The sequence below is a fragment of the Myotis yumanensis genome, unplaced genomic scaffold, assembly GCF_028538775.1.
Source record: "Myotis yumanensis isolate MYYU_CA2020_CCGP unplaced genomic scaffold, mMyoYum1.0.hap1 SCAF_4, whole genome shotgun sequence".
Classification (NCBI taxonomy): domain Eukaryota; kingdom Metazoa; phylum Chordata; class Mammalia; order Chiroptera; family Vespertilionidae; genus Myotis; species Myotis yumanensis.
This window is the reverse complement of record NW_027223755.1, coordinates 104,534,167-104,560,014: the sequence shown is the minus strand read 5'-3', so window position 1 is coordinate 104,560,014 and position 25,848 is coordinate 104,534,167. Positions and strand designations below refer to the sequence as shown.

At 50.0% G+C, this 25,848-nt stretch overlaps 1 protein-coding gene across 5 annotated transcripts in view; it reads right to left on the bottom strand.

The window, feature by feature from the left end:
- KATNIP (katanin interacting protein) overlaps positions 1–25,848 on the bottom strand; it is a 207,911-nt gene that overhangs the window by 126,453 nt on the left and 55,610 nt on the right. For all 5 annotated transcript variants that reach the window (XM_070413423.1, XM_070413428.1, XM_070413425.1 and 2 more), the window contains exons 3-4: positions 13,843–13,919; positions 1,215–1,384 (exon numbers count right to left, since the gene is read on the bottom strand). In XM_070413423.1, coding sequence (XP_070269524.1) covers positions 1,215–1,384; positions 13,843–13,919 — 247 coding nt within the window. The remainder of the gene's footprint in view (positions 1–1,214; positions 1,385–13,842; positions 13,920–25,848) is intronic.

Sequence of the window (25,848 nt, the reverse complement as noted above, 5' to 3'; positions counted from 1 at the left end):
GGGTGGAGGGGGGAGAAGTGTGTTGAATGAGTGAAGGTACTTCCGGCGGCCCCAGTACAGAAACTCCTGTTATCTGCCCTCCCTGAAACCTGGACTCAGAGAGGCCTGCTTCTCCTAAGTAGCAGCAGTCGCCAGGTTCCTTTGCCATGAAAGCTAGAAGAGTCATTCCATTTTCCTCTTTGCCCTGGGGGCTAGGAAGCTCATGCTAAACCCCAAAATGAATTGCAGTAACTCTCCTCGGGAAGCTTTCAGGACATCACTTTCACTGTCTATTAATGGCTTGGGATTTTACCGTGCCTGTGGTAACAACACAAATCAAGATTACTGTGTGCCAGAAACATTCCTTCTGCCATTTAACCTTCCTGGCAAGCCTGTAAGGTGGGTATAACGATTCCCATTTTACAGAAGAGGAAACTGAGGGTCAGAGAGGACCCAATTGCAGAGGTCTCAGAGCTGGAAAGTGGCAGAACACGGTTCAAACTCAGCTCTGCCTCATTCCAGCTCCTCTCTGTACTATCTAGTGTAATTCGATACTACACTAGCCTCCCAGGCAAGGCAGCTTTGAAGGGCACCCTGGCACCCTACGGTCAGGCACCCTTGTTAGTCCGATTTTTAAAGATGAAGAAGCAAAGGCTTAGAAAGGCAAAATGGCTCTCCCAAAGTAGCATGGTCAGGTGGGACCTGCCTCCATGTGCTCTGCCACTTCACTCATTCAACCACTGAGTCATTTTTGGTGCCTATGTTGGGCCCGCCACTGGGTTGGCTGCTTTCTATTCTACTTCACAGACATCCTGTGCTTTTACTAGAGGACACATGAAGCCACTCAAAGTGTGCAGAGTACGGAGTAACTACATTCAAAAATGAACAGTGGAATCAAAACAGGGGTTGGGTGCAAGACACTTTGAGTAAAAATCAGGTATAATCAACATTCTCTTAGGCATTTCTTTAAATTATAGGCACTTGAGAACTGGGAAGTGTAAAAGCAGGAATAGACAGTTCTGGCCACCTTTGCCCTGGGGCAGTGAAGGCCAAGACTAGTTTTAAAAGGAATAGAAAAGGATTTCTCTTTCTCACTCTCCTTCTGGCCAAATGGGTATAGTTGAGTTGTATAGGTTAACTAGTTGTTTGCTGGTAAGTTTATGTGCATAAGATGCAGCCCCACTGCTTCTAATGAGTTAACAGAACTGTTGCTTGGACCACGGGCCTGGGCTCACCCTGTGCCCCCTCGGCCTGCGAGGCACTTCTGGAGACGTGGGAGTGGACGGCTCTCCGTGGCGACGACTTCAGCTCCGAATTGGCCCCGTTGACGTAGACGGAGAAGCCCTGCTCCAAGTGCTCCAGTCTCAGCTGCACGGGGTCCTTGGCTTTCAAATGCTTTAATATCCTGGAAGAGAAAGGATCACCTGATCCTCTCACAGGGTCTGGGCCACCCCCACCCCCATGCGGAAACTGAACTGCTGCTCTGATCATCAGAGGCTGTGGGTGGGTCCCCAGCTGTTCGCAGACAAACAGCCTGGAGGAAGCCCATTGCACCCAGAGGGAAGCAGGAGGAAGACTGTTTCCCGTCCTGCAGGGATGCCTCTGATTTCATTCTGAGGCTCAAATGTGCCCACGTTAGCAACAAGCCAGGGAGCACATCCTTGCCCCACAGTGGCTGAGACAGAAAGCAGGCACACATGCGCACCGCTACCACACAGCCCGGACTCCCAGGACCATCCCAATGCCATGCGTTTCCTCTTGTGGGGACAGCGGCCCTCGGTTCAGTGTGTAAGCAAACGTGGATTCGGGTCTGAGCCTTTGTGAGAAATTTCACAGAACACACCAAGTCAGAAACCCCTCAGCTGACCAGGCAAGCTGGTTTTTTGCTTCAGTAAATAAATGTCCTCTCAGCCACTCGCCTGATATGTCAACTGTCATCATTTTATATTCTAATGCAGTTAAAAAATATATCAATGCGGGCTTTTGTTGAAGATTAATGATGTGATTATCACACTCATAGGCTAAAAGGCTCTTGGCCTGAGCATGGCCAGGTGGGTCTCCAATTCAGGTTTTGATTCAGCTTTCTCTAAAGGCCAGCTCACGCCTCAGGCCTGGTCCTTTCCCCACTCATGCGCCACAGATGGTGTGCATGTCCTCTTCGGCCCCTTCAGAGCTGCTCCCACCTGACGCTAAACCCTTCAGTCTCATGACAAACCCCCTCATGCACCCCTATCAACTAGACATCCGCACAAGAGGAAATACAGCCAACCAACATGGCAGCAGGTGACTAAATAAGTTCCCCCCAAACTAGCAAAATGTAAATTTTAGAAAACAATAGTAATCACATATAGGGATGTACCATATGCCAAACTCTGTTCTAAACACTTTATACCAGCAGTTCTCAACCTGTGGGTCGCAACACCTTTGGGGGTCGAACGACCCTTTCACAGGGGTCGCCTAAGACCATCGGAAAACACATATATAATTACACATTGTTTTTGTGATGAATCACTATGCTTTAATTATGTTCCATTTGTAACAATGAAATTGGGGATCACCACAATATGAGGAACTGTATTAAAGGGTCGCGGCATTAGGACGGTTGAGAACCACTGCTTTATACCAACAGTTGAGTCGCATTATTCTTGGTAGTTACATTCTATAAAGTTGCTGCAAACCCTGAATTAGCAAACAGTGAACATAGCTCCTAGGGGAGACACAGGTTTGGTTCCTGCGAGCCGCTGGTCAGTGTTTTTACCACTGAGCAATACATAACCTTGCTGTATGCGTGTTTCTGTAGGAAGGCACCTTATTTAATACAGAGTCGACTGATTAACATTGAACTCATGGCAAGCAGCACTCACACTCACGCCTGGATGAAGCTTACCTAACGTATTTTCTCTGAAAGAAACATCAGCCTTTCATACTTAACAACACTAGAGAGCACTTCAGCGCTATGCCTGAGGCCCGTTTAAGCAGCGGGATCACCAACAAAAAGCACACGCATGTGGAAAGCGCAGCCCTAAGTATACCGCGGAGAGGACCCTGTTCTCAGCGTGAGAGCCGACACAGAAGGCAGGGTCACCTTCTACCCCTCAGCTGACAACGTGCAACTAAAATTTTCTGCCACTCTGCAAATGTCTTTGAATTACTGTAAAAGCACTGAAAGTATTGATTTTGGAGTTGCAAATAAATTCTAGCGAGCAGATGAATTCACAAACACAGAGTACTGTGGGCCATGAGGATTGGCACAACCATCTATGGCAGTGGTTCTCAACCTTCCTAATGCCGCGACCCTTTAATACAGTTCGTTCCTCATGTTGTGGTGACCCCCAATTTCATTGTTACAAATGGAACATAATTAAAGCATAGTGATTAATCACAAAAACAATATGTAATTATATATGTGTTTTCCGATGGTCTTAGGCAACCCCTGTGAAAGGGTCGTTCGACCCCCAAAGGGGTCGCGACCCACAGGTTGAGAACCGCTGGTCTATGGAGTAATTGCATTTATTATCCCCATTTAACGCCTAGAGTCCTGGGGAGCTCGATTGCGCTCCTCCTGTCTTTCGCCAAAAGTGCCGGGAGCGCTATTGCGCTCCTCCTGCAGTGTCACTATTAGATGCTAGCAGTTCACTCTTTATTGACAGATGGCACCTAAGTGCAGATTACTTATGATGCTGGATGTTTGTAGTTCTAAAATTGACCACTGGATAGAGCGTCGGCCTGCGGACTGAAAGGTCCCAGGTTCGATTCTGGTCAAGGGCATGTACCTGGGTTGCGGGCACATCCCCAGTGGGAGATGTGCAAGAGTCAGCTGGTCGATGTTTCTCTCTCATTGATGTTTCTAACCCTCTATCTCTCTCCCTTCCTCTCTGCAAAAAATCAATAAAATATATTTTAAAAAAAAAATAAAATTGACCACTGGCATTTATCTGCCTAATTTTTTACAGGTACTACGATTTTATGAAGTTTACTGCTGTAAAATCAGCAAAAATTCCTTGGCAATTTTAGCATAGTTCCTAGGATATTGGTTGGTACTCAAAGGGTTAATAGATAAGGAAATGGAGGCACAGAGAGGTTAAGTAACTGGCCCAAGGTCACACAGGTGGTATGGTGGTGTCAGGGAGGAAATGAGACATAAGACATGGGGTCTGCCCTGGGGTCCTGAACAGAGGCCAGACCAACATTGCCATCAGACCGCCCAGCGGGCAGGTTCAGAGACAGGCGGTTCTTGGTGCAAGCTCAGAGGAAGAAGATATGACCTCAATGCCAATGTGACCTTACTAGGGCCCTAAAATAATTATAATAAAATTTGCATTTCAGTTTTGACCCCACCTCCTGTAGGCTTTTCTGTATACATTATGGGTAAGGGCATGCCCAGAAAAAATATAGTTTCTGTCGATCATCCCTGAATGCAAGTCAAAGTTTCCACACAGAAAATCCCTCTTTAAATCCCAGGAGTTGGGGGTCATGTGCACTCGTCTCTCTCTCTCTCTCTCCCTCTCTCCCTCTCTCTCTCTCTCTCTCTCTCTCTCTCTCTCTCTCTCTTTCTCTCGCCCCCACCACCCCCGCCCCATCTGCTCCTTGCTTGGAATGTATGTTCAATAAGCTCCACTTGCAATTGATGGGGGTTTTCATGATTCAGCTTTACTATTGCACCTGCTTTTGTATCCCGTGAAATGAGTTAAATTTCACACCCAAAACATGAGCTAAAACCACCTATGCTCTTACAGTACAGCTGTTTACAGATTTTGTTTGCTTTACACCTCTTCATAATCTTTCTCGGAAATGGAGAATGGAGAATACAAGTATGCAAAGTTTCTTTCAGGCCTACAAAAATAATGAATAGATGCCTCATAAATGGCCATAACACTTAATTATCAAAGTTTTATAATTCATTATTAGTTCAGCTGTTTTAATATTTTCAATTAAAACTGACAGTGCAAGCCTAAATTTAAACATAAATAAATAAATAAACAAACAAACAAACCCCATTTTGCTTTACTTTTCTTTTCATTGACCTTAAAATCCTTTCTGCATCGATGAAAAGAACCAAGGTCCCAATCAGTGACCCCAGTCGGTAACACTGGCAGGACTAAAATGCAAAACTAAGCAGTTTGGCTCCAGCGTCTTCACCAGACGAAGACAACTTCTATAGGTGGTGGGATGATGTTGAAACCAGAAAATATCATAGACACTGGTAGTAACTCACAAAACCTTCTCAGAAGTAACATAAAAATACAGAAAACGCAAAAAACCAAGATGGCGGCATAGGTAAACACCGGAGATTGCTGCCTCACACAACCACTTCAAAAATACAACTAAAAGACGAAACGGACATCACCCAGAACCACAGGAAGGCTGGCTGAGTGGAATTTCTACATAGAAGGAAAGAGAAAAGCACACTGAGACTCAGAGGAGGTGCGGTGCGGAAGGAAAATACAAAGGTGCGGAGGTGCATGCAGAGGGCTGGCGGCTGCCGACACGATTGTCTTTTTCAATCGGGAGGGAGTCTCAGGCTCTGAGCTCCAGTTCCGGGCGAGTCTCTGAGGACCCAGACTCATACGGGAGAAACGGGACTGTCTGGCATCGGTCAGAACTCGAGGGCAGCTTTCTCTCAGAGGCACTCGCAGCGATTGCTGGGGCCTCTGAAGGCAGGACTGAGAGCAGCCATACTGCTTGATCTGCCCGCCCTGTTGATCCCCTGGGACCCCGCCCCCCTGCACGGAGGCTTTTGCATATGAAAGGCCTGGCCTTTTGTAATCTGAAAATTACTTAACAAACTCAGCTGCCCCAAGGCCCCAGGGAAACTTGCATTGCTTTACAGCTGGCTTCTGCTGAGTAGCCGCAGGCAGAGGCTAGATTAGCACCTCCTTAGATCCAAGAGCCAGTGTACCCAGTGGTCAGAGTGGGACTATCCAATTACAGCTCCTCAGATCCATAAGGGACACACTCAGGGGGCAGACTCAGTGAGCACCAAAGCCCCACTGAAGCAAGTCTTGCCCCATAAGGGTATCTTCAGCACAGAAGTTCTCCCACCATAGACACAGCTGATTCTCATAGCCAATCGGCCTGGAGGTCAAATACTCCCAGTGTTACCTACAACAATCAAGGCCTAACTACAACAAGACTGTGCACAAAGGCCACAAGGGGGTGCACCAAGAGTGTCTACCTCAGGTAATTGGGACACTTAGCACAGAAAGCCACTCTATCGACACAGCGAAGCATAAAAAATGCCGAGACAAAGAAACAGGACACAAATGACAGAAATGGAGGAAAGCAAACTACTGGATATAGAGTTCAAAACCACACTTTTTAGGTTTTTCAAGAATTTTCTAGAAACCGCCAACAAATGTAGTGAGATCCTCAAGAAATCTAGTGAGACCCTCGATGTTGTGATAAAGGACCAACTAGAAATTAAGCATACACTGACTGAAATAAAGAATATTATACAGACTCCCAACAGCAGGCCAGAGGATCGCAAGAATCAAGTCAAAGATTTGAAATATGAAGAAGCAAAAAACACCCAACCAGAAAAGCAAAATGAAAAAAGAATCCAAAAATACGAAGATAGTGTAAGGAGCCTCTGGGACAGCTTCAAGCGTACCAACATCCGAATTATCGGGGTGCCAGAAGAAGAGAGAGAGCAAGATATTGAAAACTTATTTGAAGAAATAATGACAGAAAACTTCCCCTACCTGGTGAAAGAAATAGACTTACAAGTCCAGGAAGCGCAGAGAACCCCAAACAAAAGGAATCCAAAGAGGACCACACCAAGACACATCATAATTAAAATGCCGAGAGCAAAAGACAAAGAGAGAATCCTAAAAGCAGCAAGAGAAAGAAAGTCAGTTACCTACAAGGGAGTACCCATACGACTGTCAGCTGATTTCTCAACAGAAACTTTGCAGGCCAGAAGGGAGTGGCAAAAAAATATTCAAAGTGATGAATACCAAGAATCTACAACCAAGATTACTTTATCCAGCAAAGCTTTCATTCAGAAGTGAAGGTCAGATAAAGAGCTTCACAGATAAGAAAAAGCTAAAGGAGTTCATCACCACCAAACCAGTATTATATGAAATGCTAAAAGGTATCCTTTAAGAAGAGGAAGAAGAAGAAAAAGGTAAAGATACAAATTATGAACAACAAACATGCATCTATCAACAAGTGAATCTAAAAATCAAGTGAATAAATAATCTGATGAACAGTATGAACTGGTGATTATAATAGAATCAGGGACATAGAAAGGGAATGGACTGACTATTCTTGCGGTGGGGGGGGGCATCTGGGGGTTTCGGGAAGAGATTGGACAATAATCGTGCACCTATGGATGAGGACAGTGGGTGGGGAGTGAGGGCGGAGGGTTGGGTGGGAACTGGGTGGAGGGGAATTATGGGGGGAAAAAGAGGAACCAGTGTTATAATCTGAACAATAAAGATTTAATAAAAAAAAAAAATACAGAAAATGCGACACCCTTGGTCAGTAAGTACATTCTGGCAAATTGTTCCTGATCAGTCATAACAAACCCTGAAAGCAACCCAAATGCCCAAGGGCAGGAAAGTGGAACCCGGGCCCCCATGCAACCATTATAATTATGAGGAATCTGTCGAAACTTGGGCTGTTGTTGGGATCTGTTCAGTGGTGAAAATGGCAGAATAAAAATGTACATATGTGTTTAAGTGCAAAGTTGGAAAAAGGTGTGCTTGTGGACCCAGAATGGAAGGTGATAAATGTAAAAATTAAATCAGTTGTTAAGGTAGGGTGGTGGCTTTATGGGTGATTTCTTTCTTTGTTCTTAACTGTTTCTTGAGCTGCTACTACATCCGTCTTTTCAACCATCGTGGCAGGAACATTTATTACAGAGGCTTATCTCTTGTCAGCACGGAAGCCTGGGAGATGCCTGACGGTCAGGCAACAGCGTAAAACAGAAGGAAAACACAAGTAACTAGGAGACAATTTCCAAACACAGCAAGAGCCACACTCTCTGGAGCCAACAGCCACGGGGCTCCCTTGGAAAGCACGGGCAGTCTCCAGGGAGAGGGCCACAGGGAGCCCTTGCCCTGGGAGGCCCCAACATGGGGGAGGGGGCTGAGGGTTGGAGGGGGACGGGGGGGGGGGGGGGGTCAGAATCTGTCTCCTAATGCTTCCTTAATGGTTACGGCGGCAGCCTGTTCCCCAGGAGCTGGGGCTGGCCCTCCACGTGGGCCTCTTTAAGCAGGATGATTTATGAAAATGTGGATTTATGAAGCTGATAAATGAGGAGATAATTATTCAAACTGTGAAAGGAATCACTAAAAGAACTCCTCTGCTGCAGCTGAGCACATTAGTAATATTCACTGGATCAAAGAAAAATGGTTTTAAAAAAATTGATAGACTATTTCGCATAAAAAGCTGCCCTAGGTGAAGGGAATTCAAAACAATCAGATTGATTCCTGCCCTTGGCGAGATGGAGGCCCTGCCCCTGCTGCCCAGTCCCACTCTGCTCTCTTGCAGGTCTGGTTGGTCTCACGTAAGGCGCAGTATCTGTGAATCCCTCTACTCTCCCTTCCACCCGTCAGGATTCAGTCCCTGGGCTGCAGGTCCATGCTGAGTACCAGGGACAGTGAGGGACTCTCTCCAGACCTCTTTCTGGAACAAGTGGCCCCAAGGAACTCCAGGCCTAGCAAGGAGGGAAGGCACAGGTGCGCTTCCTAACACAGCCCCTGGGTACCCAACGCACAGCGCAGGCATCATTTCCATTTTAGCCCGTACCGGTCATTTGTACAGAGAGCTTTTTTGTGCAGAAGAAGAAGTGGAGACAAGGTGTTATAAGGAAGTGATGGGGAACACGACACGCTTGATGGCTGGGGGGTCGGGCACAGGCAGGGACCCAGGTGAGAGGACTAGCCGAGCTCAAAGAGCGGGCAGTGCGCTGCTCATGAACCTGAATGGGCTCAGGACGGAGCTATCCCCGTCTGAGCGCGGAGGTTGCTGTGTGGCTGTGGACTAGCCCAAAGGTCACCTGAAGGTTCTAAGGGTCAGGCATTCAAGGTCTACCGGATGCCAGCTCAGGGAGAAGGCATGTTTAACATTAAAATGATGAAGAGGATGATGAAGAAATCACACTTGGTTGGAGGGCTTACTATGCACCGTCAAATACCTTGTCTAGCTTCCTTCCTGGCCCTTGGATTTAAGTCCTCCCATTGGCCTGTTTTATAGATGAATGTGCCAAGGTCAGAGAGCCAAGGAAGCAGCCAGGATTTAAATTACAGTCTGCAAGGCTCAAGCCTGCCTCCCAGCACCTTTCAGCTGTTTCTCGTCTCCTCACCAGGTTTCACGCCACAGGGCTCTGAGCAAGGAGGGATCCCAGAGGAGCGTGGCTCTCAGCTGAGGAGTCTTGGAGGTGGTGGCGTTGGAGTCCAGCCTTGAAGCATGAAGCAGAGAGCAACGGTGCCAAAGCCTGCCATTCCTTCCAGAACCTGGTGGCCCTGGGATTGGTTCTCCAGGACGTCACCACCCCAATCCACGTGGGTGGAGGTGGCGCAGTGTTGAGGGCAAAGCTCCGCACTGGGGGCTCTGCCAGTGCCCCGGCTGCATGACCTGGGGCAAGCCCTCAGTTTCCTCTTCTGTAGAATGAGACCAAGAATGCCTACACCTGTCTGGTTGTCAGGGAATGAAATGGGAGGCCAGGCTGAAGCTCCAGCTCAGAGCCCAGCCCGTGCGAGGCCCCCACTGGATGCTGGTTCTCCCGTTCCTTCTTTTTGCCTGAATCTTCTCTTAAGGCTTTGGGTTCACCTCCCACATGGGCAGGTTTTCCTCTAAGTTTCCATCAAACAAAAAAGCAAATAATGCCGCTGCTGGATTCCTGGTCCCGGCCACGCTCCACAATGAGAGGTGCGTGTTGCAGCCCCCTTGGCTGTGAGCTTCAGTCCCTCCACACAACTCTGCCCTCTGATCCCTCTGCTTGCTCTCTCCTGAGTCCCATTGGGCATGGTTACATCTCTCAGGAAGGCAAGTGACCATACACTCAGTATCCTCTGGAGGGTTTGTGCAGGGTGAACGGGTCTCTCCTGGAGCACATGACCGCTCTATGCTCCTCTGGCATAGTCTGGGTGGCCCGGTGCCTCTCCTGGAGCACATGGTCACTGGGTGCTCCTTCACGCATACTGTAGGTGGCCTGGTCCTCTCCTGGAGCACATGGTCACTGGGTGATCCTTCACGCATACTGTAGGTGGCCTGGTCCTCTCCTGGAGCACATGGTCACTGGGTACTCCTTCCCGCATACTGTAGGTGGCCTGGTCCTCTCCTGGAGCACATGGTCGCTGGGTGCTCCTTCCGGCATACTGTAGGTGGCCTGGTCCTCTCCTGGAGCACATGGTCACTGGGTGTTCCTTCCGGCATACTGTAGGTGGCCTGGTCCTCTCCTGGAACACATGGTCGCTGGGTGCTCCTTCCGGCATACTGTAGGTGGCCTGGTCCTTTCCTGGAGCACATGGTCACTGGGTGTTCCTTCTGGCATACTGTAGGTGGCCTGGTCCTCTCCTGGAGCACATGCTCGCTCGTTGCTCCTTCCCGCATACTGTAGGTGGCCTGGTCCTCTTCTGGAGCACATGGTCGCTGGGTACTCCTTCCCGCATACTGTAGGTGGCCTGGTGCTCTCCTGGAGCACATGGTCACTGGGTACTCCTTCCCGCATACTGTAGGTGGCCTGGTGCTCCCAGCTGAGGCCTGGGGAGTTCCTCCAGGCAAGGGCTGTGTGGTAGACACCTGTTCTTCCTGCCAGCCTGCCCGGCACCTCTCCCCCATCTTCCCACCATAGCCCTATAGACCCCCTACTTCCTGGGAGTAGTTCCTAGTTAAACCACTCCTTACTCCACATGGTGTGGGTGAGCTCGCTCCACCCCAGCTTAATGGGTGTCCAAGGAGTGGCCAGTCAGACCACGCCACCTCACCAGACAAAGAGGGTGATTAGCTCAGGAATGAACCTGGGGCCCCAGCCTGACCAATGGGAGCTCTTACCAGCACTTCTGTGGAACTATTAGGAAGGAGGTACTCTCCCTTCCTCAAGGTAGGAGATAAATGTAGGGTTTCCAGTGGCGGCCTTGGCCTCCGTGAGGGGTGTACCTGTCTGAGATGTCTCCAACATGGGAAAACAGAGCTATGAGATGAACAATGACTGATTTCAGTGACATAATTTTTTAAAAATTGATTTTAGAGGGAGAGGGAGAGAGAAGAAAGGAGAGGGGGGAGAGAGAGAGAAACATCGATATCGGAGAGAAACATTGATCGGTTGCTTCCCACCCTGACTGGGGATCGAACCCACAACCTTGGCATGTGCCCTGACCAGGAATCAAACTGGTGACTTTACGGTGCATGGTACGGCATTCAACCGAGTCACACTGACCAGGGCTCAGTGACATGATCTGAGCACCAGGATCCAACCATGCCGGAAGCCAGAGTATCATCCTGGGTTTTTTATTTCATGAGCCAGTAAGTGTCTTTGTTGCTTAAAGTCCATTCACCTTGGGTTTCTACACCTTCCAGTAAGAAGCACTAACAGTGTGTCTTCCTCAGCACACGGTTCTTCATGCTCGTGGTAAGGCGAGGCACTGAGAAGGTGCAGTGAACTGAGTGAGTAAAGAACAATGTTCCGGGCAGGTCTCTCCTGAGCTCTCACACCAATGACTACTGCCCCCCGTCTCAGGTCACAGGGCAACCCACACTGCAGCCTGGGTTTTCATCTCCCTCTAGGCACAGTGTAAAGCTCAGAGGCTGGTTTCCTAGCCAGTCAGATAACCAGATTTCTAACTTCGTAATGAGTTTAGAGTCCCTGGCTACCCTGGCAGGTTTCTCTCCTCTTGATTATTTATGACAATGTCAAACAAAACATCATTAAGAAAGTACAGCCCAGCTGCACCACTTCCTGGTTGTATGGCCTCGGGCTAATTGCACACTGCTCTGGTCTCCACTTCCCTGTCTGTAAAATGGGTGCAACAACTGTATCTGCTTCATCAGGTGGGTAGTGTGCAGACAAAATGATGATGATGGGGGCGAGGTGACAGGGCGAGGCGCCTGGCACGCACTGGCACTCCAGAAAAGGTGGCTTTAAAGCAACATTGATGACGCTCAGGTGCATTCCCCTTTTTTCTTTTTAGGTGTTTCTTTTAGTTCTGCCTTCTAATTTCCTGTCATCAAGCCAGCTCCCTCTTGGTGACAACACAGCTCCCATATTTTATGGCAACTCAGTTTTAATATTTTTTAATTGCCTTTGTGCTGCAACCTGGCCACTGGATATTCTCCTACACGCTTATATCGGCTGGGACCTCTTTGAGCATATATTTATCGATCCCCGATTAACAAGAAGCAATTTGCTCATATGACACTCTCCTCCAAGAGAAGGCACATGTATTTAATTAAACGATCACCCAGGTGTCAGGGACACCACCCAGGCTGCCAGAAACTGAGTGGAAGCAATCTGCTCCGTGGCATTCATGAAGGTAGAAAACCCACTCGGGGCTCCTGGGCACAGCCTTCCACTGCTCCAGCTGGAGGTCACCTGCGGGGAGAGGGGGGACCGACCACAGAGCAGCTGGGAGAGGACAGTGCCTTCCAGCAGGAGGCATTTCTGGCTGTTCCCATAGTTTTCTATTTAGAGGTTCCCACTGGAGGAGGTAGGGCCTCACCAGGGAGCACCTGGATAGGTGGGCGGGTGCTATTTCATAGATACAGAGGGTCTTAGTAGAATTTAGTAAAGGGGCCAGTGGGCAGGAACACTACACTCCGACAACACATGGGACTCTCTTTCACATAGAAACCTGTCCCCTGAGACATGCCACCAGGGCCCCAGGTGACAAGCACCAGGAGTCCAGCCAGTCAGAGAAGGGCTGAATCCACGTTCAGGATGACAAGCCCTGCACATCTGGCCTGCAAGACCCAAGCTTATTCCCATAACACAAAGGCCCAGATTAGCACCCAGTCCTTCCCCTCCTGTAGGTCTGTTTTAGGGGCCTGCACCACTCTTCCATTTGTTTTGCACTTTCACTTGAATCCATTACTAACATTTAAAACACAGGAGGTTTCACACCACAAGCGCAGATTTCCAGCTTCTCTGGCAACCGTGGAGGCCATGGACCCTGCCCCGTGTTCCCAAACAACTGGCCTGAGCTGAGCACTCTCCCCACGGAGCTGGCTTCGCTCACTGCCTGGCCCCTGCTAGCATCTGAGTTTGCAAACCCAGCTTCCTGCAAGGCCCCAGGCCTGACGACAGACCGCGGTGAACTGAAGGTGAACTTCCAGAGGCGGCACACTTTCGCAGCACTGAGGACACGACGCCTCTTTTGAACCAGACCCCAGTGCTTTGACCGCGGTCACTAAACACTGCGCCCACCGACTGCCGGCTTTTTCAAGAACCAGCACCCCAGAGCCCAAACTCATACTGACTTAACGTTAAGTGACATGGGGACCAACTTCAAACACAAATGCACAGTGACTCCACCTTTACATAACGAGGCATGATTACAGGCTCAGATTTCCCAGGCCCAGCACAGCCTGAAAGATCACAGCCTGGGCTCTTGCGGTAACTAATGCACAGGCCCTGCCAAATCCCAGCTTTTCATTACAAACCCACCATCTCCCAGAACAGAAACAGGGAGGCAAGAGGCAGCACTTACACGCCGAACAGTTTGCTACAGCTCAATCAAAAGTGCAATTAAGTCAGTGAATGGAGAAATAGGAGCTGGCATTGCAGAGAATACTCCCAGTCTCCGAATGGGGTGACTGCATCCCACTCGTGTGAACCAGCGCCTGCGTGCTGTTGATAAATCTAAATAGGATTCTTATTTGGCTAATATTAAGGGCTGCCGGCGAGCGGCTTTGTCTTACCGGTTCCTCTGCTGAAGCAATATTAAATACTCATCATGTTTCTCATCAAAGTCTGTCACCATGTCCTTAGTGTAACCCTGAAATGAAGAAACAGAGCAGTGTGATATGGGAAAGCAGGGAAGCATTCGCTGAGGCCCGGCGAAGTGCACAGGAGGTGGAGAGGCAGAGGGTGACCTTGACGCAGGCGTGGCTCCCCAGGCGCGTCACTCTGAAGCCCCAGAGCCCCAGAGGTTGTCCGATGTCCCAATGGGTTGTGAACACACACAACTAATGATCTACGAAAACGAGAAGCCGATTCCCCAGCACCACCGTTCATTCCTCCCATGCCCTACAAAATCAAGGTCGTGGACAAGATTTGAGCGTCACTCTTTTCTCCCACTTGTTAACTTTTCTCAAAGTTATAACCAGATGCAACCCAAATCAGTTGACTAAGAGGGGGTCTCGTTTTTCTCTTGCCACCACAAGAGAAATGCATGCAACAACTCAGTTATTACAAATAGCTGTGACCCAGAGAGTGAAGGTCCCTTAGGAGCAGACATGTGGGGATCTGTACCTGTCCTTTTGACAACAGAGCTCTGGATTCCCTTTGGGGAACCATTCAGCCCCTCCTTTCAGTCCACTGGCTGCCTTGGATGGCCTTGAAAGTTCTTTTGTTCTCCTCTAGGATCACATGACCTGGGCCTTGGCCTAGCCAGTCAACATAGTGCTTCCCACAGCCACAATGATTCACTGGTGTAAGGTTGAGACATGACCAAGTTGGGCCCTTGAAAGACAGCCCTGGGCTTTGCTGACACTCTCAGGGAAAAGCTGCTCTCTTCCCACTGCAGTGCTAAGCTGATGAGATGCAGGTCTGAATTGCCTGAGAATGAAGTCAATAAGGACAGCAGATCTGAGAGATGGAGATTTCTAATGACATCATTTGAGCTCCTGGATCCACCCATGCCTGAAGAATTTAGTTATTGCTTTGCAAGTTTCAGCTGAGTTTCTGCCATTTGCAGCCCAAAGAATTATGTCAAAAATCATAATCTGACCATATAATTTTATAGGTATAATTAACAATACTACACGTTAGTGACATATAAATATACTAGTAAAATTCCCTTATAATCCTATATAATAAAAGCCTAATATGCAAATTGTCCCCTCGTGCAGTCATTTGACTGGGAGACAGGGAGTTCCACCACTTGCTATGACATGCACTGACCACGAGGGGGTGGTGCGGAACATGGTGGGCGTCAGCGACGTGGCGCTGGCAGTTGGTGGCAATGGAGGCACTGCCGGCCCAATGGGCCCCTATAAGAGTGGGACTGTGGCGGGATGGTGGAGCAGGTGAGCGGGCAGCGCCAGGCCAAGGTGGGTGCGAGTCCCCAGGCTGGGATGGGGATCTGGGGGTGGGTGGCGGTGACCAACCTCCCAGGGCCCCCTGGGTGGGGGGTTGCAATCTCTTGCCGGCTACCTGGGGGCAGGGGTAACAGGAACAGAGGTGCGCTGAGAATGCGGGGTGTCTGCAGAGCTTGCTCTCACTCCCTCTGCTACCCTCCCCTGGGATGCCAGGGCTCGCACAGAGGAAGCCCCCACGCTCAGGTGTTGGGCACCTGCGAGGAGCCGGCCCTGCATCCACACAGCCTCTTCTGGGTGAGCCAGGCCACAGCCGCTGGGACCACAGGGGCTGGTTGGGCTTCCCGTGGGTTCGCGCAGAAGCCGGTCTGCAAGGCCGACCAGGAGAAGCAGGCTGTCACCTAGCTTCTCTGCAGTGCTGCTGGGCGGCCCAGAGGTCCCGCTGCACCCCGGCCTGCTGCGTTCAGGTGCACTCTCTGCATCTCCGCGTGGGGACTCGGGCACCATGACTCAGGTGGAGGGGGGTCCATGGGGGCCCGGGGGCCCAGGTGCTGCCCAGGGTCCAGAGATCAGCTGGGACCTGTCCTTCCACACCAGATGCTTGCGCTTTGATCACTGGCCAAGTCTAGGAACTGCACCCATGCATGAATTTCATGCACCGGGCCTCTAGTTTGATATATATTCTTCTAGATGTTTTTCTTTGTTTATGATATACATATATACATATTTATAAATACACACACAAACACATATCCTTTTAAACAAAAAAGGATCACACCATAAACAATTTGATATTTTCTGTGTTCCTTAAATAACTTTTTGCCAAGGAATGGATTAAAAAGACAGTATCAACTTGGTTCTAGTCACAAATTATAGGAATTAAGTTTTAAATGGCAAGTAAGATATCTGTAATAAAAATGCAATTGTGTGAAAATCCAAATGATTAACATGGGAAGAAAAAAAAAGTCTCTGTTGTTCTCTTCTTAACTTGTCAAAATGTGGCTTTAACCCCATTATTCTACCAGAACCCTACCCAAGGATGACTGAAACCTCAACCAAATGTAACAGCTCTCTCCTTCCTCATCCCATTCAGCTGCTCTGTGCCCTGGGGAACTGCTGACCACTCCTGGCCGAGCTCTCCTCTAGCTTCTGCAGTTCTGAATGCGCCTCCTTCCCTCCCAGCCTTCTGCCTGGGCCTCGCTGGCTACCCTTCCTCCACTGGCCTCAGATGTGGATGGTCATTGTCCATCTCACCTTTCTGGGCCTCTCTTCCTGTCTTTACTTCTCTTTCTGATCCCAAAGAAATGGGCTGTGGAACCCAGAGAGTCACTCCTAGTCCAGGGCTGAGGCTTAAGGACACTGGGTTGGGAGGAGGCTCAGTTCCCTCCAGAATAACAACATGTGTGTGATGGGGACAGTTTATGCAGCATTTCCATATACATGGTTCTCCTTTGATCTTCACAGCAGCCCTTGAAGTAGTTATTATTACCCCACTTAAGATACAAGGAAACCCCTTCAGGCATCTTCCAGGAACTGGGATCCTCCTCCAAGGCAATTTACATAACCATTTTGAAATATTTAAATGACCGCTGATATATTACAGTATGGGATGAAACAGTCTATGACATTTTTAGATGAAATATGAGACTTCAAAGAGATCTCAGCTTGTGGTGGGCTGCCCTGGGCCTTCACCTCATACCCTCCAGAACGAAGACGTCATCAGAGACTTGAAGAGCACAGGCATAAATCCAGCCAAACTTTTACCAACCTGCGCCTCTCAAATGCTAATGTGCGCACCAATCACCTGGGGATGGTGCTGAAATGCGGGCTCTGATTCAGTGTGTCTGTGTGTGTGTGGGGGGGGGGGGGGGGGGGGAGGGGGGCTTTTCTAACAGGCTCCCAGTTTGAGTAACAAGGCCCTAGATTAGTCCTTCTTACTCCCCACTATTCACAATACGCCCACCTCTAATAGGATGTCTTTGGACTTGAGCTGGGAAGAACTGCCGGCTTTGGAGTCCAGCCTGGCTCCAAGCTGCAACAGTGCCATTAGTTTCCTCATCTGTGACACGGAGGTGATGACAGTACCTGCCTGGGTGGGTTTTCCTTCCCCTTCTAGGGAGAATGTGGACTGCACGCAGTCACAGTGGACAGGGCTAACTTAGCACAGTACCTGGCACCTAGAGAGCTCTCAATGAACATTGGTTACATTCACATTTACAGAGTCCATTATTTAAAATGCACTACCCTAGCCCCTCCTCACCCCCACCCACACTCAGTCCTTCCCTAATGCCTTAATCATTCTGCTCCTTTTTCCAGAAATCCACTCCAACCGTCTCCAGTCTCCACCCAAAACCTCTCCAAGGCCCGGCTAAATTCTGGAAGTCTCCATGAAGCCTTCCCCTGACATTCTCAACTCCATTCTCTTCAGCTCATTCTGAAACCCTGCAATCCTATATAATAAAAGGCTAATATGCAAATTGTCCCCTTGGGTGGTCTTTCAACCAGGAGTTCGACCACTGGCTATGACATGCGCTGACCACCAAGGGGTGGTGCAGAACATGGCGGGCGTTGGTGACACGGCGCTGGCAGTGGGCAGCAGTGAAGGCGCTGCCAGCCCCAATGGGCCCAGACAACAGCGGAACCATGGTGGGATAGTGGAGCAGGTGAGCAGGTGGCACCAGGCCAAGGTGGGTGCAAGCAGGGAACCAACTGTCCTGCCAATGGCCCCGCAGACAGCGACCAGCAGCAGCAGTGGGGGACAAGGCCACCATCTGGCTCCCAGGTGCTGAGGGAGCCAGGCGGGGGGCCTAGCCCTGACTGATAGCCCCGCAGGCAGGATGGTGGAGCAGGTGAGAGGGTGGCACCAGGCCAAGGCAGGGTGCCATGCAGGGCTGCGAGGTGGGGTACAAGCTGGGGCCCCATCTCCGCAGGCCACCCCAAGGGACCCCAACCGTGCATGAATTCGTGCACTGGGCCTCTAGTTAGTAATAATTATATACAATGTGGAATTGATACCATTGTAATAACGTGGTTATCAATTAATAACTAGAAAGGAACAAAGGGAAGCTGCAATTTAGACACATGCCCGGTAACTTCTGGGTGATGTGGGAAGGTGCTTGTCTGTCAGTCATACCTGGGAACAGGTTATTGGCCGGAGTAGGCGTGTAGGCGTGGCCACTGCAAGCCCAGGAAGATTTGATATTTAAACTCCTGAACAAAGGGAGTTTTCTCTCTTTGTGCTTTTGGGGCACCTGGCCCTCTCGTGCTCCTGGCCCTCTTGTTGCAGGGGGCACGCTCCCCTGCATTCGCCCACATGGTGCACAGCCATGTGGACGCCACACATAATGGACTAGTGGACGTTTGTTAGCCTGATGCTACATGGGACCCAGCTCCACCAGGGACCGGAAACTCTGGACACTGGCTTTGCTTCTGGCTTTGCTGAAGCGCCAGCTGCATATTTTCCAGGACTGGTTTAAGGGCCATGGGACTTCGGAAACTGAGGGGTATAATTTCACACAAATAAACCTTCCTACCACATCGCATTCTCCCATGTGAGTCTTAGAAAATTCTCTTTCTCAAGACCTTGCAAGAACCCAACCCCCAGCTCCCAGCTCCCAGCGGGGACATACCCCACTTCCCACTAGCAACAGAGGCATCCCACCCGTGCAATCCTCCGGTCACAGAACAGTGTATGACTGAGTGCTAAGTTGTTACCACTTAACTGTATGTATTGCTCACTAATTATCTGGGGATTTGGAGACTTGGGGTGTCATCCCTGATCTCTGCTTCTCACCTTCTCTGAGCCTCAGTTTCCTCGTGTGTAAAAAGAGGGTACTAATAAGGGCAACCACTCGGGGCGGCTCTAAGGGTTAGCCAGGAGCAGAGTGGAAGTAATTTAGGGCCCTTCTTTCTGGTTCTCCCTTATAATCCCAACCGGATTGTAAATCCCTGTGGGTGAGAAGGGGCCACATACTAAACCTGACAAGCTCAGGGGAGGCCTGCATGGCAGCCTCACAAGCTCAGAGTCCTGAAGTGACCACATAGGATGGTCTGAAGTGAAAACTTTTTAACTAAAAGCAGTTCTTGATGGGTAGTCATGTTCTAGGGCAGTATTTTTCCCTAACAAAGCCTGTCTGTTTGCATCTAGGATAATATATCTGATAAGCATGCCTTTGCAATAACAAAATAATTTCCTCTTTCCAGACCCCTCAAAACACAACCATGACACCGAAGGGGAGACCACAAACTCCCCTCACTGTTACTGTTATCGTGTCAATTGCTGACTGTTAACTATCCTGTACCCACCTATGTAAACGATCATTTTACTTTTATCCAATCCCAGCGGTCCCCCTGCCTGCTTTCTCCCGCCTCCCTAATCTATCACCAATGAATTTCATGTAACCCACTTACACCTCTTTTGATTGTAATGTATAAGATAAGGTGCGAAACTGCCATTTTCCGGAGCATTTTCTCAATCCGTTGAGGTTTTGCTTCCCAGCAATTGTCATCAGTTTGGCTCAAATAAACTCATATTCTATCAGGTTTGGGTGTTTCTCATGTTGACACTCTGGAGGATGGAACTGTGGGAAAGCAGGGGGGACATGCCTGGGGAGCTGGTCCTGGCTCACCACATCCAGCTCAGTGACGACAATGCTGAGGCTGACTCAGCACCAACTGGGCCAACCCTCACCCCACTCTGGTCAGACACCAGCCACTGCCCCTCCAGCAGGCACTCTTCCCTTCACTGAGACTGCATTTCTCTGGCTACAAAGTGGAGGCATTAACACGTAAAGCAGCCCAGAACGGCGTGAGAACCTTGTAAAGGGCCAGATTTATCACCACTGTCCCGCAGCAAGCATTTATCAAGTGCTTACTGTGGGGCTGTTACATATGCAATGAGGGTGTAACAAGAGCTCGGACCCAGTGTATATTCAGATGCCAAATTGCCAGGAGGCTGTACTCAACCACCAGTCAAGAGCTGCTCTGCAGGACTCTGGCCCCTTCCTGTCCTGAGAGGTAAGAGTGGCACCCCCTGCTGTTGTGCACCCAGTCAAGCAAACACACACTGGCCAGCGTCCCTAACATTGGGGATGGCCTGCTGGGAGTTCTGGAAACACCCACTCGATTGACTGCACAAGGGTATTTTTCTGAAAGTCCATAACTTTTATCAGATTACCAAAGGCATCTGAGACCAAAAACAGGAGACAAATGATTATAATAAAATGTATAAAACGTGGTGCCAAGGATCCGAATGAGGGAACTGGGAAGGCCCCCTTGAGGGCAGGGCCAGCCCGCCCCCCTCACCCCCATCCTTGGGAGTCATCTTCGAAGCCTGGCTCACTCTCCCACTCCACATTCAATCCACCACCTCCCCGTGAAAATGACCATATATCCCACATCTGACCACCTCTCACCACCTGCCCCTACCACCCTGGCCAGGTCCCCTCTCCCACCCCCCACTCCTGCCCTCACCCCTGCAGTCTGCTCTCCCTGCTACAGCCAGGGGGTCCCTATCATGCTCTTCTACAAGGATCCTCGCAGCCACCATGCCCTGCACACTGGGCCTCCACTCGCAGCTCTGAGCCACCTCCCACCACCCCACTCCAGCACCCTCAACACCCAGCACCCGCTACACCCAGCACGGCCCCACCTCAGGGCCCTGAGTCACCAATCCGTCTGCCTGGAGTGCTCTCCTTCCAGGGAAACAGCCAGATTCCTCACCTCCTTCAAGGCTTGCCTCAACTCACCCGAGGTGCACACACACCCACTCCCAATCCGCACTGACTTAACACCTGCGTTCCCTTATTCATATGCCTTTCATTACTCGGGCTGTCCCCTGCGCTAGAATGAAAATCCTGTGAAGGCAGGAACTGTCGGTATTTGACCACTTGTGTATCCCAAGCCCCTGGGCAGTGGACACTCACTAAAAACTGGCTGAGTGAAATAAATAAATAAGACATTTGAACTAAGATTTTGAAGTTGAAATGTTTTCTGGGCAACAAGAAAGGGACAGGCATTCCAGGCAGAAGGAACAATACGGCAGAGGTTTGTGGGCCTGAAAAAGCTCGTACCGTTCATGGCCAAAAGTTGGGTTTGACTGGAGTGATGGGTGCCAGGAGGTGCCAGTTAAGCAGGCAAAGGGTCTAGTTCGCATGTGACGCAGAGGCCAAGCCTTTCTGCCACAATTGTTATTCTTCTCATCTGTATCCATCCCGATGCTGGCCCCAGACGGGGCGGAATTCTATCAAAGGCCGTATCATTCCTTCTCTCTGGGGGAAAAAGAAATGGAATCGGAAAGAAACAGCAAGAATCAGTTATGTCTAAAGGAGCCTGGCAAGTCTGTATTTCAGAAATCACGTATTCCTCTGAGGCCAGAACATTGGAATTCTCCTAAACAGGCTGATTTAGTGAGTGCAGAGCCCGAGCTGCATAAACGAGCAGCTGAGGGTGGCCTCGGTTTCCAGGGCTGGCGAATGTCTCAGTGTCTCGGGACCTAACCTTGCCGGTGTCAGCCCAGCAGAGAGCAATACCTTCAAGTGCTTTAATGAGGAGGCTGTGGACAACTGTCCCGGGGTCCCTCCACACCCGAGGCACTGTGCCTGCCCCTCCCAAAGGGTCACATCGTAACTGAGGGACAACTTATGAGCCATAAATGAATGCGCCATTATCGGGGCCCCGCTTCAAGCTGCTTTCACTGCCATTTATTATACTCTCTGTGGGTCTTATTGTGAGTGCCGCAAAACAGGCTATGCTCCAGGATCGCTGGCTCCACTGTGGAGAGGAGGAAACTGAAGCTCTGAAGCTGGAGCCAATTGCACGCAGGCCACAAAGCATCTACGTGGACAGTGGACATCTGTTGTGTCTGTCAGCTCAGCATCTATTCACTTTCTTCTGGTTACACCACCTCAATTTTCCTTCGGGAAACCACCTCCCCTCCACTCTCAATCCCTGTGGTGGGGGTGGAAGTAATACTGCCTGCACGTGACCTAACCCTGGCCAACCCGGGTATTCTGTCTCCCTGGCCATGTGACGGGATCAGGGTTAGGCATGCGCCCCAAGCCAGGCCAACAGACTCAACTCAGGGGCTGGTTGAATCTGCTGGACAGTCGCTCTCCCTCTCCCCTTGGAATATGAGCTGGCATGAGCTGAGAGCTACTAGGAGCCCAGCCACTAGAGCCGAGGGTCACCACAAAGGAAGTCATTTTTATCAACGGATTAGGTTCACCATTACAAACATCCTTATATGTCCCAGGGAGAGATATGTCCCAGAGCGACAGACACCAACACAGGCAGCAGAACTGAGGACAGAGACAGACAGACCAGGGAGCAACCACATCCTCTTAACTGCACCCGTGTTTAGCTGCCTGAAGCCAGCACTGTCTTGGCCTTTTGTCGTCGTTAATCCTCACCTGAGGATATTTTTTCCATTGATTTTTAGAGAGAGTAGAAGGGAGGGGGGGGAGACATCGATGTGAGAAAGACACATCGATTGGTTGCCTTCCACATGCCCCCTGAACTGGGCCGGGAAATGAGCCTACAACCCAGGTTCATGCCCTTAACCAGGAATCGAACCCGAGACCCTCCGGTGCACGGGCTGATGCTCTGAGCCACACCAGCCAGGGCTATCTTGGCCTTTTTATTTGGTTTTATTTTTTAAAATATATTTTTATTGATTTCAGAGAGGAAAGGAGAGGGAGAGAGAGATAGAAACATCAATGATGACAGAAAATCACTGATTGGCTGCCTCCTGCATACCCCCTACTGGGGATCGAACCTGCAACCTGGGCATATGCCCTTAGCTGGAATCAAACCTGGGACCCTTTAGTCCACAGGCTGACGCTCTATCCACTGAGCCAAACCGGCTAGGGCTACCTTGGCCCTTTTAGTCACACGAGCTAATACATTTGTTTTTTTTACTCAAGCCAGTTTGAAGATGCATACGCGAATGTGCAGTTTGTGTGTGTGTGTGTGTGTGTGCATGTGTGTGTGTGTGTGTTTTACACCTGAGTGAGTTCTCTGTGGTACAGTGGTAGAGCTAATACTCAGGACTGTTTGAATCCAAAGTCAGTGCCATGTCCAAGGGCTCAGAGAAGCACTTAGTAGAGAAATAAAATGTTACCTTAATGAATGTTCTCCATGATGGCCCTAGACCCACAATTACAAACGATCCAAATGTATCTTAACAGTAAAAAACTCCTATTCTTCAAAACTCTCCCTCAGGGTCAACTCCTCTGTCTTCCCAGTGCTTCTGTCCCCGTGCTGTGTAATAGTCTTTAATGCATAATGCAAGTTGAATGAAAAAGTATAGTTCTGAGTTGGCCTTTTACTGCTTTCGCTGACAAATCAGATGTACTCCCATCCCCAAAACAGGGAGGATAAATACTCTGCAGTCAGTGTGCCTACATAGCAAACAGCCAAGCAATCAAGACCTAAAGAACGGCTGATGCTACCCCCTAGAGGTGGAACGAAACACAAAACACTGCAGCGAAGATCCCAGTTTCTCAAGCCCAGGGTCGCCGTGGTAACAATCACATGCCCAGCACACACCAGACAGAACACCAAGGAAGTTTGGTTTCTTCTCAAATACCTTAGACTCACATTATTACTACGCTACCCTGACAAGTACCCATACATGCCTGGAGATTCTATACTTAGTGTCAGAGTTTGTAGAATCTCGATGCAGACCCAGATTCTAGGATTTCCTCCTGGACTCCACGGTGCAGGCTATATACTTAGAAAACGTTTTTCTCACACAGCTATCTAAAATATCATTTTCAACACATATCTGTCAGAAAATAATTAACATGTCTTTTGATTCTCAGAAAAGTTTTCTTGTGCAATGTGTATTATAAACTATCTTTTAGGCAGGCAAATATAGATTTTCTCTTTTTAAAATCTTAAATGAGTTTAAGTCAAAAAGAGACTATATATTAATGCCATAAATGGAAAATCACGACCACGTGCCACAAACAGAAGGCAGACAGAAATTCCGACCCAGTACAATGGCACATGCTTTCGTGCCACCCACACTGGGGAACTCGGGGCCAGAGCTTCACGTCCCCGCAGCCCTGCCAGGTAGGCAGCGCTGACTCTATTTTGCAAATTCATCCATGTTCACTCAGTATTCATTGGACTCCTATTCTGGAGGACGCAGTGAGCACATCACAGTCTCTGCTGCCATGGCCTCACATTCTAGTGAAAGGAGACAGGCGATAAAAAAGAAGTACATTTGTTGTATGTCAGACAGTGCTAAGTGCCACGGAGACGAGAAGAGGGAGTGTGGGCAGGAGGGAGGCGCTGTTAGCGGGGGGTCAGAGAAGGCCAGAAAATGACACTGAAGGAAGTGAAGGAAGAGAACCCGGTGGGAATCTGGCAAAGGTGGCAGGAACGGCAAGTGCAAAGGCCGTGAGGCTGGAACAGAGAGCGAGGCGGGGAATGGAGGCAATGGGGTGGGACACGAGGTGGAGACTCTAAGGAGGCCAGGAAGCCCGTGCAGGGGTTTGAGGGGACCTGACATCATCTCAGCTGGGTTCTATGTGAGTCAAGGTGGGCTGAGGCTGACGCCATCCTCCGGCCCTCCTCCCTGAGAGCGGGGGATGGGCCTCAGGCCTGCAAGGAACCTGGAAGCACACGTGAAGCATGGCTAGCCTCTCACTCGTAAGGATAAGGCATGCCGGCTTCCGCTCTCCCAGGCTGGCGCTGAACTGATTTAGGGCTGCAGTTACCTGTCAGAGCCTCTCAGTCCCGCAGGACCGGCTGCTTGGCCTGATGGGAGGAGAGGCAGCCTAGGTGGCATTCACCTCCTCCACCTCCACCTCCACCCGCCGGATCGCAGTGAACTTTTCCCTCTAAGGACAAGCTGGGTGGCCTGAATGGACACTCCCCCTCTCCACAGGGGCAAGCAGGGTCCTTCCTATTTATTCCACAAATATTTCCTCAGCTTCTCCTATGGACTGGACACTGAGCTAAGGGACAGACTAAGACAAATGCAACCTGACTCCACCACCCTCTCTGTCCTCATTTATACACACACACACACACACACACACACACACACACCCCAAACCCCTGGCCCCAGGAGCCCTCTGGCTGCTTCTCAGAGAAGCCATGCGCCTTCCTCCTCTTGCTGTCTCCCCACCTCTGGGCAGGTGTGGCCCTTCCTGGGGCCTCTCCTGACTGCTCCAGGCCTCTTGGCCTCCTCACTCTCTGAAAGTATCTCTGTTTGTTGGTGGTTCCCCACTGGGATGCCAGACCCATGGGGCAGGGCTGTGCTAACTCCCACTGCTGTATCTCCCAGCCCCGGGCAGTGCCTGACACACATCCGGAGCTTACAGAGTATCTGTGGAAAGGAAGGAATGAGGAGGAAAGAGGAAAGGCAGGCAGGAAAACAAGATCCCTGTTCTCAAGGAACTGAGTGAGGAGGCCACTGAAAGACAGTGATTCCGATGCCATGGGGGAGGTGTCGCCAAGGGAAGTACCGGTGCTGGGGTGGGGACACAGTGCACAGGCGCCTGCCATCAACTGAGGATCGGTCCCCTCTCACCCCGCCCCTCACTGACCATGCGGTCCTTTCCTCTCTCCCTCCTTTCCTTCCTACCTCCTTTCGGGTTTACTGCGCGCCTCCTACCAAACAAGTTAATCTAAGGGCAGAGAGGGGAGTGTGCTCCA